At 44.1% G+C, this 15700-nt stretch overlaps 2 protein-coding genes across 3 annotated transcripts in view; one reads left to right on the top strand and one right to left on the bottom strand.

Annotated features, from left to right (window-relative positions):
• Positions 1-11747, bottom strand: part of xrcc4 (X-ray repair complementing defective repair in Chinese hamster cells 4) — a 235000-nt gene extending 223253 nt beyond the window's left edge. For both annotated transcript variants that reach the window (XM_007899745.2, XM_007899748.2), the window contains exon 1: positions 11617-11747. The gene's annotated coding sequence lies outside the window, so the exon portion shown is untranslated. The remainder of the gene's footprint in view (positions 1-11616) is intronic.
• Positions 11748-12094: 347 nt separating this feature from the next.
• The window catches only part of tmem167a (transmembrane protein 167A), a 29499-nt gene continuing 25893 nt past the window's right edge, over positions 12095-15700 (top strand). The window contains exon 1 of the mRNA XM_007899749.1: positions 12095-12172. Within this exon, the coding sequence (XP_007897940.1) occupies positions 12170-12172 (3 nt within the window). The 5' untranslated portion in view covers positions 12095-12169. The remainder of the gene's footprint in view (positions 12173-15700) is intronic.

A 15700-nucleotide genomic window follows, 5' to 3' on the forward strand; every position in this document is an offset into this window, starting at 1 on the left:
TGAACACGTTGGTATGGTGTAAATATCATTTAAATGCACCACTATTGCTGATAATAAACACCTAATACAGAACTGTATAGCAATAGACATTATAGAATCATAAAACCATTGAAATTTACAGCACAAAAGGGAGCCATTAGGCCCATCATGTATGTGCCCTGTTCTTTAAAAATGCGAGTTGTTGTTAAATGTGGATTTAACATTTTAATGAATACCACTATTTCTACCATCTTCCCTTAAAGCATCAATATGTTGCTTAAAAGAGTGACCGTGCCTGCTGATTACCCTCTGTTGAAAGAAATACAACTTAATGTCTGTCCTCAAATTGCCATTCATAACCTCAAAACCTAAGCTCTCTTGCCTTTTCGCCTTACAATATCTAATAGCAGTGTTGTTGGTTTTCTTTCTCAATCCCATTTAACATCTTAGGTACACCTCTACGTGGTGCCATCTGAAACATCTCTTTACGAGCCTGGAGAGCCTTAGCTTATTCAGTCGTTCCTCATAACTCATCCATTTAACTCAGGTGTCATCTTCATTACTGTCCTTTGCACTGGCTCTAGGGTCTGAATAGTCCTTTTATCCACAGAGGAACAAACTGTATGTAGTACTTCAAGAGCAGCCTGACCAGAGCACTGGTCCTACTGACCAATAAGCTGACAAGTACAATTTCAGATTTGCCTTCAGTATCCTACATTGTTCTCATTGCTACTCTAACTTTCATTATTAAGTACTTTCCCGAGCACTCAATATTTTCTTGTGTTGCTTTGTGTTTCTAAGTAGTATTTCAGTTCTTCTAATCATCCAATAATTATCCTTTTAGCTCCATCAATAGGATTTGTTCAAGTCAAGAAGTTCTAAATCATATTCATATAATTATGCATAAGTTAGCCGGTTATTCTGTAATTAAATATCACCTAAAATAATTATATGACCTCTGAACTACAAACCATTATCTTGTGGTTACATCATCATGGCACGAGTTTCCAGAATCAAAATTTTCTGGCAGTAATTCAAGCGACCATCTGCATAAACTTTATTCTTGTCCTTTATAATGTCATTGAAATCCATTAATTGGATTACTAATTTGTGATCCACAACTGCATGCTTGCTATTCCCTTATGACATGCCCTTATCAGTCTCTTTCATTTCCTTATTGTACTTCCAAAAAATCCTGTAATCAGGTCACTTTGCTGAAGCGATATCTATGATAATGTCCTAATAGACTTCAGTGTAATTGTACAATTAGTTCACGGTGTCTGGCAGAGTGTCAGATTGAGTCACTGGCATAAAACAAACTACAACTGATAGAGAATGGCTTTTTATCATGCTGCAATTTAATCAGTCACAACTGTATTATTCAAAATCGTATGTTTATAACCAGCCACTGCATATGGGGACTCGCTTATAAAGAATGAGTTAAGGGTGATTTAGTCGTTCAATTTCTTCCCTCCAATCTGATTGCATAACAGTCTAACACTCAGTTTTAAGACTTTATGCTAAAGTTTAAGGCAAAAGTAGAGATTTTTGTAAACTTTTCAAAGGTATTCTTTGTATATATGGGTATGCTTTGGCATCAAAATAGATCCCATCATGATATCCAACATCAACATTTTCAGGGAGTAATTCTAAACTCTTTTGATTTCAAGATGCATAAAGAGTCAAAGAAGGTTAAGACAAATGTAAACCCCTGTCAGGTGTTGTAATTGTCAATTGTAATTCTATTATATAATAGTAGAACTTATGTCTATGTTGTACAATTTGTATGTGGCAACCGCAGAAAATTATCGGAACACAATGCTACCTGGTTTGTTCACTTTTAATTTTTGAACATATTCAAAGTTTAACCCAGGCAGTTCTGAAATTTCAAATAGTATCGCACCTGATTCATACCTCTGTCCATTTATTTTTTGAACGCAGATTAATTTGTTTAAAAGAAATATACTATCTAAAAGCAAAATAATTCATACTTCCTATACTGTACAAATAAAGTCAAGTTCAAGGCTTCAAATAGTGTTGTAAAGGCAATCTTAAAAAGTGCTAACTGGTTAAACTTTGAAAGCTTAATACATTTTTTTAAAAAATGAACCTCACATTTATAAACTGAACCACTGTTATTTTTGAATTGTAAAGTAATTGCTGTTAAATACTTTTTTGGAATAAACTTGAGGCATCCAATACAAGTGGATTAAGTCAATCACATAAACTTGTTTTATTGAGAAATTGCTTTTAAAAAAACACAACTAAGATGTTTCAGATTAAAGGGAAAAACTTTCTTACAGCATATGAAAGCAAAAAATTAGAAAAATACATTTCGCTCATCAAGTCCACTCCTTCCACAATTCTTAAGTTCCACATCGTGCAACGGTAGCCATATGGGAAATGAGTTTTGACCTTCACAAGGTCTGCATCACATGCTTGTATCATAAACAGACACATCCTACAAGTATCTTTAATTGTTACAGTATTATAAACTATGAAAATATAGATATAATTATTGTAAACATCAAAAGAACATGTAGAGTTGCAGATAAAAATTCTTTTGGAATACAAAAAACTACATAAAATACATATGAAGGAAAAGTGGCAAGGATAACCAAATTATAATTGTTTGGTATTGTACAGTAATTACCAGACAAACAGCAGCGTGCATACACAGTCATAGGGTGGGAATGTTCCCATGATGTTAGTACAGAACCACCTGTTCAAGCAGCAATTCATGAAATCGACACTTGTTTCTAAAGCAGGTGAACAACACATAATTCAGGTAGTGTGTCAAGTATTTTCTGAGAGATTGGGATCACTTTGATTCTACAATTAAACCAGTTGGTGAGAGTGCTATTAAAGAGCACTTGAAACAAACTCTACCAACATTACAATATGGGCAGAATTGCTTTGACATTGAAGACAGCTTTGTCAGTATTAGAAGGTTATTTGGAACATCCAAAAATAAAAAAATCATATTTTTAAGATCCTCCATCAAGTATCATGCACAGCATGTAAGTGCCATCATCAGGAAGATCCTTGCCCAAAAGGTTCAGTACTGGATTCTGACAGATGCAATGTGTAAAAACCACTGGGAGGGCAGGATGCTCTGATCATAAAATTTTATTTGCATCTGTTCTCATCTCAGTGTCCAGCCCTCCCACATCAGAACCCTGTGATGCTTTTCATCCTGTTTATATAATGATTTTTGCAGACCTAAAACTGAAAATGCTTCCTGTAGGCCAGTTTGACTGCAAAACTATGCTGTAAGCCTACACTGAAGTATTTCTTTACAATTTGCATGAATTGCCTTAATCAAATTCCTAGACACTATTTTTCCCAGTCAATACATATTATAGATCCTTGAATGTGATAAAATAAATGTGCATTACTGTATAATTGTAATATTTAGTAATTGTAATATTCATAATTTTGTGTACAGTATCTAGTTTCTGCAAAGTACACTTATTTTTCAGTCATTATCTTTTATTCTTAATTTTTTGAGATGGTAGCACTATAGTTAGTGCAAGGCATCACATTAAAAACAGGGAATGCAAATTAAATTAAGTATTTAGTTCAAGTGATGCCAAGCTAATTGTTTTTGATACATGTGATTGCAGAAGTAAAGATTATCTCAATCTTGAGGCCCTGGAAAAGAATGAACTAGAGTAGAGGGTGATTTCAGCACACCTTTTAATTATACAGTAAATTTTACTGCTAGTAAACAATTTTACTACTAGTAAACAATTGAACAACAGGTAGCAGACTTACAAACAGGAAGGTCACAATTGGTAGCTTTTTCAATTTTCAGATCCAGATGTCACTACTTTTTCATTACCGTCTACAACAGAAATGCCATCACTGGCAAATCATAGTATACCTTGTTTACATTAAGCTTTAGAAAGTTAGAACTCATTGAGTTTGGTGTCATTTGCCTACATGTGGAAGTGGACTCCTTGTCTCCAGAGGAGGTCACCAAGGTGGGACATTACAACTGAAATGTTATCAGGGTTCTGTACAACAAGCTCTGTGCACGCCACTGACTATAGTACTAGGTGTTTAAATAGCTGTCATCATTTGTAATTTTTGTTTGATCAGCCAAATGTCTGACACATATGGAAATGCATCATCATTGAGTATCCAAACGAAACAGAGAATTCCATGCATTCCATGTACACATGGAAATTCCATACATATTTGTTGGAATGGAACGTGCACTCTCTCCCTGGAGGCAAGTATCCTGCTTACCTAATTCCAGAAAGTATTCGGCGCAAGTTAAAAGAGCCAAGGCTTAAGGACCCCAGAGTGTGTGAGTCTAAGACCGCATATTTTGCCACTGACAGTGCTGTCTGGCAAGCTTTCCCGCTGCTTCCCATCCTGCCCATTAGGGCTTTGGCTTGCAGGGTTAAGAGAAGCCGAGTGGGAAGAGATCCTGCCTCCAGTGACTGGTCTGATCTTCCATGTCCTGCTGATGAACCAGGCTGGCTGTGCTGTCATCAGCAGTGCCCTGGAATACTGCAAACCTGCCTGGCTCAGGAACCGGACTACCGAGACCGCCACCTCGGCTGGGTTCTATTCTAACATTGCTTTGCCAATGCTTGGAGACAGTTCAGCTCCCCCCACCCTCCCACCACCCAAGAAAGATAGTCACTGGTTGTTATTTGACATCCAACAAGTGTAGGTTTGAACCCTTTCTAAGTGAATGTCAGGTACCAGGAACTACCTGCAAACTTCTTGGTGGGCAACAAAGCTCAGTCAGCATGAAATAATTGAGCGCACTGCTTACATCTTCTGATCCGCAGCTCGGACACACATCCGTTCCCATCGAGAGATGGTTCCACCAGTTGAAGGTGCAGAGCTTAAGCAGCAGCTGTTTACCTCTCCGGAAAACTAAACAAAGTGCGTTTCAAGTGCTGCGTGATCATCTGTAATAAACTTTACAGATGGTTCCAGTTATAATTGATTATTACAGGTACGTATAACTACTTATAAAGGTCTGGATTGTTCTTGCATGTTGTTCTACTTAGCTTTATTAATGTGTGGAACACGTTCCATGTTTCTCCTTCACCATTTGGAATCATTCATTGGCTTTATGCTGCTAACTAGCCAACCCTCGAGAGAACATAAAATGCATTCCTAACCCTAAATCACCTGAGTTACTTCGATTTTTGTGTTCTTTTTCGCAAAATTTGAAAGACACTTCCTGTGCAATTTAGTCACAGATGACTGCCTTTACAGAGGTTTGGACACTTTCTTCCTGTCCAGTTACCGTGTAAAAATGGGTGGCCTCCAAGCTCTCTTTGTAGAGATAAAAACAAACAACCCTTTTATGTCACAGTCATTGGTCTGTCTCTTGTGAAAATAACTCCAAACTGTTCAGACAAACCAACCTCATTCACATTTTCCTTTACTACCAAAAACATCTGATTTGGCTGTATCCCTTTCCTTTTCTTTGGAAGCAAGTAAATGTGTCATGATTTAAGCGAGTCTACTACAGTGGGGCTCAGACAACAGAAACCCTCACAAATTCTCCTATCCTATCAGAACATAACCAAACCCAAAATTAATTTCACACTCATTTGTACAAATGTAAAAGGGTATACTTTCACATACCTACTTATAAAAGCATCACATTTCTCATTTGAAAGTAATGTTCTTGTCTTGCAGAAGCACTTTAAAAACTACAAAAACTAAAGTAGTTTTCCTTAAGAGTGACAGTTCAATACGGCTTCCACAAATATATCCATAAATACAATTGAATATGTTCTGTAAGCATGCTTCCTTCAAACACTATTAATTTAATAACTGACCAATACAAAATAGATTTCTGTTGTCTCACTGAATACTTCTTACTAATTGCTTTTGAAGCTACTATTGTACTATAGAGTATAAAACACTAAAACACATTGTTTCTGTTTTCCAAACATTATACCCCTAGAAACTGCAGATTTGTTGGAGACTGTAAATGTTTGGTCCTTCAACAATCAATCAATGTTTCCTTACATCTCAATATCACATGCACATGCTTTTCAAATACACATAGACTCACCCAGATCTACCACCAGGTGTTTTATGGATAGAAATGAGGGCATAATATTCAAAATAAAATTTAGTTCAGGTTACATTCTGCAGACCATAAAACTACCAATCAAAAAAAACACAAATTCCCTGTATGTTATTCACCATGCAATTCTTTTATATCAATTGTAAAGATTGTGCTAAAACAACAATACAGTAGGACTCTGTTGTAAGACAGTTACTGTGGTCCATAAAATTTCAACCTACCTTATAGTGCGGAGCAATCATGAGTGGCCGCATGTCAGTGCTTCCACAGATTGACAACACTGATCCCGTAACAAATTACATACACCAGAAAGCCAACCAGCACACAACACGCTTGACAAAACAGTTTTCAAACACAACAACAAATTTTCAATCATTATCTGAAATGTGATGACAGATCCAGATAGCGAGATGTCCATATTTTTTATATTTAGATAAGAAAATGTCAGGGTTCACAGCACAATCGCATTATAACAGGTTCTGACATAGTATTTCATACTACTCTTTGCTCTCCCAATGGAATTTTGTTCAAAGCATTTATTTTGTTGAACAATTTAATTTGTTTTAATCAAAAGTAAACCAAGATTTTTGCAATTTGTCATGGGAAGTACATTTATTCATTATTTTTATATTCTCATATTTAAAATATCCATAATGGGTTTGAAAACAGTGTACTCGTAAAGCAGAATTTACTGTGCTAGTCGATTCCTCATTCTGCAAATTAAATTCTAGATCTTCCAGAAAATTAGCTGAAGAAAATTGGAGGGGGAATGTATATTGGCAAAAATCATGTTCCCCGCAAAGGCTGTTTTGCTTCTGGCTCTTTGCTTTATGACTTTTTAAACCAACCTTTTGGCCTTTTGTTAAAAAATAAATGTCCGAAAACATAAAAATTAAGCCATAATCACAATGTATTATACATTAAAGCAAATTTAATTTTGATTTACTGTATAGCTCCAGTAACAGTAAAATCTTTCAAAAATGGCAAGAAGTAGTGACTAATTCTATTTTTTTACCAAATTGGCACCAAATCCATGCAAAATGCATTATTATTGAACAAAAAAATTATACCAATGGATTTGGAACTTTAGGCCACAAAACCAATAAGGACATTACTTAAACCCAGTTAAAAATTCCAACATATGCATGATGAATTGCACAGAAATCTGATCTAATTATGCAATTGTCCAATTTGTGAAAAATTGATATAATTTCAATACTTATCAAGCTTATATTTATCTGCATCATTAGTAATTTTATTCCCAAACAAACTGTCAAAACACTGTATATATGAAGAAAAAGAAACACCTAAATAAAATTGGTCATTCAAACCATGGTTCTTTGGGGGATATTGTTGTGCACAAATTAGGTGCCACATTTGCCTACAAATACAGTCACTTTACTTCACAGTAAAATCCTGTGAAATACTCTGAGGTGTTCTGAGATTATAAACTCAAAGTCCCAATTTAGGGCTACAACAGTAGTGGGAGCACTTTAATGGGGGGGTGGGGGGAATCATCCACTATTCCTCCTTCCAATCGTTATTCTTTGACTGTTATCTCTCCCTCCACGCCCCCCCCTCCCACCCACATGCTTGGGAGAGAGATGGGGGGAAGAGAAAGAGAGGGGGGAGAGGGAGGGGAGAGCGAAAGGGTAGGAAGAGAAAGGGGGGGAGAGAGAGGGGGGAGAGAGGAGACAGAGACGGGGGGAGACGGAGACAGGGGGAGACGGAGACGGGGGGGAGAGGGGGGGAGTGGAGAGAGGGGTGGAGTGAGAAAAACTGAACACAGTACTCTAGCTGAGGCCTAACCAGTGTTTTATAAATGTTCATCATAACGGGGAGTTAGGGAAGGGGAATGAAGGGCGGGGGAGTCGGGGGGGGTGGGCGAATGAGGGGGGGGCGAATGAGGAGGGGAGAGGGGAGAGAGGAGGAGGGGGGGAGAGAGGAGTGGGAAGGGGGGAGAGAGGCAAGCGGCGAAGAGAGGGGACGGGGTTGAGAGGAGGAGGTGAGAGAGGAGTGGGGAGAGGGAGGAGGAGTGGGGAGAGAGAGGAGTGGGGAGAGAGAGGAGTGGGGAGAGAGAGGAGTGGGGAGAGACAGGAGTGGGGAGACAGGAGAGGTAGAGAGAGGAGAGAGAGAGGAGGAGGAGGGGGTGAGATAGGAGGGGTGGGGGAGAGAGAGAGGAGGAGGGGGTGAGAGAGGAGTGGAGAGAGAGGGTTGGCAGAGAGGAGGAGGGTTGGCAGAGAGGAGGAGGGTAGGGAGAGAGAGGGGGAAAGAGAGAAGGGGGGGGAGAGAGGGGGGGGCAGAGAGAGAGGAGAGGGGGAGAGCGAGGAGGGGGGAGAGGAAGAAACAGAGAGGGGGAGGGCTGAGAGAGGGTGATTGAGAGAGTTTGAGAGGGGATCTCTCCTCCCTATTCCCCCCTATTCTCCCCTCTTTCCCCCTCCTCCCTCTCCCCATCTCTCTTTCCCCCTTCTCTCTCTCCCCATCTCTCTTTCCCCCTTCTCTCTCTCCCCATCTCTTTCCCCCTTCTCTCTCTCCCCATCTCTCTTTCCCACAATCTTTCTTTCCCCCCTCCTCTCCCCATCTCTTTCCCCCATCTCTTTCCCCCTCCTCTCCATCTCTCCTCAGCTCTTCCCCCTCCTCTCCCCCATTTCTCTTCCCCTCTCCTCTACCCAGCTCTTTCCCACTTCTATCCCCCAGCTCTTCCCCCTCCTCTCCCCCAGCTCTTCCCCCTCCTCTCTCCCGCCATTCACCCCTCCTCTCCCCCCCATTCTCCCCCTCCTCTCCCTCTATTCCCCACTTTCAACCCCTATTCCCCCTCCTCTCTCCCCACTTTCAACCCCTATTCCCCCCTCCTCTCTCCCCTAATCCCCCCTCCTCTTCCCCAATCCCCCTTCCACCCCCTTCTTCCCCCCTCCTCTTTCCCCCTCCTTTCCGCCCATTGTCCCCTCTCTCCCCCATTTCCCCTCTCCCCCCTATTCCCCTCTCCCCTTATTTCCCTTCTCTCCCCCCATTCCCTCCTCTCTTCCCCCTATTCCCCCCTCTCTTCCCCCTATCCCCCCTCTCTCTCCCTGCTATTCCCCCACTCTCCCCCACATTCCCCCCTCTCTCCTTATTCCCTCCTCTCTCCCTCCTATTCCCCCCCTCTCCCTATTCCCTCCTCTTTCCACCCTCTCTCCCTCCTATTCCCCCCTCTCTCCCTCTCACTCCCCCTCTCTCACAACCGATAGACCGCAGTAAAGGCTCTCCGCGCTGCATCCTCGCAACTGCCGGTTCCTGCAGCTGCCCTGGGAGGATGTTCACCAGGGAGGAGGGAGCGGGTTGGAATGTTGGAAATGGTCTCAGGCCGGATGCGGCCCGTGGACCGCCAACTGGCCCACTTTGGATGCAGTCCACAGACCTTTCTCAAATAGGGAATGCGGCTCGCGGCAACCAAAAGCTTGGATCACCCTGATTTAGGCTACTGACAGGTATATAAACACCTGCATGAGAGCCACTGCTTTCATGATAGGAGAAGTTTAGGTGATTGTTTTCATTTAATTTTATACTGTAAATGAAGTGTAGAGGCAGAATTTATTATGGGTTTCAAGAGGGAAGCAGAGAGGTACATGAAAATTACACCCTTAAAGGGACATGGGGATAGGTCAGGGCAGTCGGATTGAAAGTGCAACTTGCTCTGAGTGTCAGTGCAGACTCAGTGGGTAGAATGGCCTCTTCCTGTCCCTGTAAATTTCTGATTCTATGAACAAAACTCTAGTAGTGAATATTAACTACTTTAATCTCAGTTTGCATAAGCAGACTATGAATGCGAGTAATAATGCAAGGTATGATCCTTCAATAAGTGCCAAAAAGTGGTGTTTTGGTGTTGGTGTGTATTTTAGAAATTTATGGACAGCGACATGGTTTCTGGGACAAGAAAACAGCAACTGTAAACTTAAGGCATTCTTTTTGGAAATACAATTTTAAAAAAAGAAACCCCTGCTATGTCTAACTACCTGACCCAGGAAATAGTGAATATAACACGACAGATTGCCTTGGGAGATAAATGGATGTGTTGATGGATTTCTGGTTAAAGAAGCATCCTGGAGTGTATGAGATAAGAGTAAGGTGATAATAAATAATAAAACCCTGGCTTTTTATATACTTCATGCCATTGAAGAAAAAAAAGCATCTCAAAGCAGGTCACAGGATATATTGTAAAGCATAAATGACTGTGTATTCCTTAAGCAAACAAAGCAGCGAATTTGCATAGCAATGAATTGAAACAGCATTGAAATGAACGACCAATTAAAGCTTTGGGGGCTTGTCAGCCAGGACACTGGGAGAAAAAACTCCCTATTTTAATGTAGTGCCGCTCCCCCAAAATATACAAGGAATCTTTAACATCCGGCTGTACAGACAGACAGGTTAAAGGGGACCTCAGTTGCCCATCTTACTCTAAGGAGGGTACCTCCCGTTGGGGAGCGCCAGCTGAGCTTCAAGCAACAAAATGGGAGTGCACAACAACAAATTGCATTTATTAGAGCGCCTTTCACGTCGAGAGGATCTCCCGAGGTGCTGGACAGTCAGGGGTTCGCACCGACGAGAGGATCTCCCGAGGTGCTGGACAGTCAGGGGTTCGCACCGACGAGAGGATCTCCCGAGGTGCTGGACAGTCAGGGGTTCGCACCGACGAGAGGATCTCCCGAGGTGCTGGACAGTCAGGGGTTCGCACCGACGAGAGGATCTCCCGAGGTGCTGGACAGTCAGGGGGTTCGCACCGACGAGAGGATCTCCCGAGGTGCTGGACAGTCAGGGGGTTCGCACCGACGAGAGGATCTCCCGAGGTGCTGGACAGTCAGGGGTTCGCACCGACGAGAGGATCTCCCGAGGTGCTGGACAGTCAGGGTTCGCACCGACGAGAGGATCTCCCGAGGTGCTGGACACTCAGGGGTTCGCACCCACGAGAGGATCTCCCGAGGTGCTGGACAGTCAGGGGTTCGCACCGACGAGAGGATCTCCCGAGGTGCTGGACAGTCAGGGGTTCGCACCGACGAGAGGATCTCCCGAGGTGCTGGACAGTCAGGGGTTCGCACCGACGAGAGGATCTCCCGAGGTGCTGGACACTCAGGGGTTCGCACCCACGAGAGGATCTCCGAGGTGCTGGACAGTCAGGGGTTCGCACCGACGAGAGGATCTCCCGAGGTGCTGGACAGTCAGGGGTTCGCACCGACGAGAGGATCTCCCGAGGTGCTGGACAGTCAGGGGTTCGCACCGAGCCGGGGGCCGCAGTCAGGAGGAGCGGGGAGAGAGCGAGGGTCAAAGGTTTAAAAAAAAATTCTTGAGCGGGAGGGCGATGGGCTTCTCCTGCCCTTTTCCGACACCCCGGGCTGTTGTGAGGCCTGAAACCTGGGGAGACCCCAGTCAGGGTCACCCACCCCCAGACAGACAGACAGACAGACAGACAACACATGGTCAGGACCTCTGACCCCCTCCAAAAGCGAGGCTTTAGCTATGGCGCCGGTGTGGCTCGATATTGGCAGTATATTTTGGGTGGTGGTGGTGGGGAGAGATGTTAGTGTTACATTTACCGCCAACTCTCCTCTGAGGGTCTCTCTTCCGCTCTCCACAGTCGCCGCCACCGCCGCCTTCTCCCTCAACCAACTGCCAATCGCGCGCTCGCAAGGCGGCCGCACGTCACCTCGCGGTCTCCCGTGACGTCCCGCGCGAACCCGAGCCGTGCGGAGCGTCAACACTGTGCGTGTGACGGTTAAGAGAGAGCGAGAGAGAGGGGGTGGGGAGGGACCAGGAGCGCGCTCAGGGCGGTCAGCCATAAAAATATGTTCGTAGCCCAAAGTCCACCAAATACCAGCCCAATATGACGCGTTTCCCGCTGATGGGTAGCACAACAAAACCCGCCCAACTGGGCGTGAACCGCCCAAATGTCAATGTTGGGCTACCCGCGCTGTCCTGGCGTTTCACGTGAAGGCCGCGCCGTGCGTTTGTGAGAGAGGGAGAGAGAGGAGCGGTGATTGGACGAGGCCTCCGGCGGGGCCCGGGGAGGGCGGCAGGAGAGTGGCGGAGAAGCGTGAGACGTCACGTCCGGGTCGGCCGGAAGTGTGATGTGGCTATGAAGTGGGCGCGATGGTGAGTGAAGCCGCGGTTGTGAGTTTGTTCGACCTGTGCTGTGGGGGGGGGTCGGCCTCGGCCGTGTTTAGTGTTTGGGTGTAAGCGGACAGTTACCGCCGCTCCCAATAGCTGCCACGTGTGTTGCCCTCTCCTCTATGTCTATTGATGTGTTGTAGTTGGGGGGTGAGGTCGGGGCCAGGCCCTGGTCAGGGCTTATCTCCTGAGGCTCAGCCCCTGATACTCAGCAATGATCAATATTATTATACCTCTCCCCCCCCCCCCGCCCCCCGCATACGATCGTCCAAAACCGGGTGCGTGAGAAGCCACTCAGTGTTTTAATAATAATAATAATAATCCTTGCATTTGATATAGCGCTTTTCACGTCGGGAGGACGTCCCAAAGCGCTTCACAGAACACACTGTAAAGTGAATTGACTGTACATTTGTGGGCGAACGCGGCAGCCAATTGCGCACAGCAATGTCCCACAAACAGTCGTGGATTGAAAATGACCAATTTATTATTGTTTTTGGTTTTGGAGGGATTATTATTAGGCGTGTGGAGTAAGGAAACTTGCCCAAGGTTTCGCCCTGCCTGGAATTGAACTCGGGTCTCTCACTTGCAAAGCGAGTGCTTTAACCACTGAGCTACAGGACTCCACAAGTCCTGTAAATTCATAACCTGCAGCTACTCATGCTGGAGGATCACTTGCATCACAAAATATTAGTGCATATTTGACTGGGGCTGGGGTCAGGGCGGGGTGGATGGTCGAGAGCCCTGGACTGACTTGATAACTCACGAAGTTCAAAATCTGCCTTCCTATAGCTCAGTGGTAATAGAGCATTCGCCTCCAAACGAGAGGACCTGGGTTTGATTCCCAGGCCGGGTGAAGCATTGGCAAGTTTCCTTACTTCACCTGCCTCTGTTTACCTAGCAGTAAGTAGGAGCCCAGTTGTTAGTCGATTGGTGGCTTTTCCAGGGGTAATAATCCCTTCCAAAAAAATAAATAATTTGATCACTCAATCCACAACTATTTGTGGGATGGACACTGTTGTGCGCAATTGGCTGCTGCGTTTCGCCCACAAAGTATACAGTCAATTCACATAGTAACGGTTGAAAATATTTGTATATTCTGTGAAGCGCTTTGAGATGTCTCTGTGATAATGAGCTACATCAAATAATAATCCTTGCAATTGACATTTTTTATTACCTGTGGTCAAAGTCCATTGCGGCTTTCAAGAGGGCAATAAACAGACATATGATCTCTATACAAATTGCATCATGGCTTTTCACCACCTATTCTGTTTAAACCACAATTGGTAAATCAAATATTTTCAAACATTGCTATAATAATCTTTACATTTGATATTGTGCCGTTTCACATTGACATGTTCCGAAGTGCTTCACGAGATTTTCCTGCAAAGTGTAGTGACTGTCGTTGGTGAACACGACAGCCAGTTTGTGCACAGCAATGTCTCACAAACAGTCACAAACTCCAAGGAGATTTGGGAATGTAGGTACATAAGACATTGAAAGTGGCATTGCAAATGATAAAGGTAGCAAAGAAAGCTAATAGCATGCTAGGTTTTATACATGGTGGCATAGAGTACAACAGTAAAACAATATTACTAAGGTTGTACAAATTATTGGTTAGGCCGCAATTGAAGGACAGCATCCAGTTTTGGGCACCTGATAGATGTTAATAATAATAAATAATCCTTGCATTTGATATAGTGCCTTATCCCATCGTTGAGACTTTACAAAGCACATCACAGGACATACAACAACAATAACTTACACTTATATAGCGCCCTCCATGCAAGATAGCGTCTCAGAGCGCTTAACAGTGGCGGAGCCTGACTCCGAGCTGGTGGGGGGAAGTGACCGTAAGCACAGTCATAAAGGAAGGTTTTCAGGCAGGACTTGAGAGAGCGGGCAAGGTGGAGAGATTGACGGAGAGTGTTCCAGAGTTTCGGGGCACAGTGGCTCAATGCACGACCTCCAATGGTGGAGTGGAGGGTGCGAGGGACAGGCAGGAGGCCGATACCAGTTGAGCGGAGAAGCTGGGTAGTGGATTGGGGAGTGAGGAGGTCGGAGAGGTAGGGAGGTGCCAAGAAGTGAAGAGATTTGAACATGAGTGTGAGGATCTTGAAGTCGATCCACTTGGTGATGGGGAGTCTGGCTAGAACTGGTGAGATGGGGCTATGGAGTTTGATCCAGGTAAGTAAACGGGCAGCAGAGCTCTGAATGAGCTGGATTTTTTGAATAGCGGAGCTGGGGAGACCAGTGAGGAGTCAGCGTTTGAGTCATCCAGGCAGGAGGTGACAAACGCATGTACGAGGGTTTTGGCTGCATTTGGGTTAAGATACAGTTGAAGGCGGGTAATGTAGCGGACGTGTAGGAAGGCAGTCCTGGTCAGGGACTGGATATGGGGAAGGAAGGACAGCTGGGGGTCGAACTGGACGCCTAGATTACGCACTGGTTTGATGAATCTGAGGGAGAGCCCAGGGATGTTGAGGAATTCAGATCCACAGGAATGAAGACGTAGACGGGAGCCAAGGAGTATGGCTTCCATCTTGACCACGTTCAGCTGCAGGACGTTTGTACTCATCCAGGCCCTGATGTCTACCAGACAAGCTGATAGAACTTCAGCGGAACTGGAGACAATACTGGAGGAGGCAAAGTGGATTTGTGTGTCGTCCACAAACATACTGTAAAGACTATTCTGGGGATGAAGGGCTCAGGAGGTTAGTTTGGAGAAATTGGGTCTATTTTCAATGGAGCAGATCTGATACAAGAGTACAAAATTGTGAGGGGTTTTGACTGTCATTGACAGAGGAGTCAATTCTCTTAAGTTATGCACTCTGGCACACTACCCAGCATGAGGGGCACTATATAAATCCAAATTGTTGTTATGAGGGACATAGTTACAGGAGCCATAAACAGTGAAAGGAGAGCTTTGAAGAAATATTTTACGTAGAGTTGTTGGAATGTGGAATGCCCTGCTGAGGAGGGGCTGGAGACAGAGTCTATTGTGGCCCTCGAGGGGGGAGGCATATTTCAAGAGGCGGGAAAGAGAGAGATTCGGGGATTACATTTTGCTCACAAAATACACAGTCACTCACCTTCAATATATGATTTTGAAGTGCTTTGAAATGTCTCAACAACCACGATGTGAAATAATAATAATAATCTTTGCATTTGATATAGCGCTTTTCACGTCGGGAGGACGTCCCAAAGCGCTTCACAGAACACACTGTAAAGTGAATTGACTGTATATTTGTGGGCGAATGCGGCAGCCAATTGCGCACAGCAATGTCCCACAAACAGTCATAGATTGAAAATGACCAATTTATTATTGTTTTTGGAGGGATTATTATTAGGCGTATGGAGTAAGGAAACTTGCCCAAGGTCTCGCCCTGACCTGCCTGGAATTGAACTCAGGTCTCTCGCTTGCAAAGCGAGTGCTCTAACCACTGAGCTACAGGACTCCACGCAAGGAAATGCAAGGATTATTATTATTTATTATTATAAAACAGGACAATAAGA

This window comes from Callorhinchus milii, unplaced genomic scaffold (assembly GCF_018977255.1).
Source record: "Callorhinchus milii isolate IMCB2004 unplaced genomic scaffold, IMCB_Cmil_1.0 Scaffold1, whole genome shotgun sequence".
In the NCBI taxonomy this organism is placed as follows: Eukaryota; Metazoa; Chordata; class Chondrichthyes; order Chimaeriformes; family Callorhinchidae; genus Callorhinchus; species Callorhinchus milii.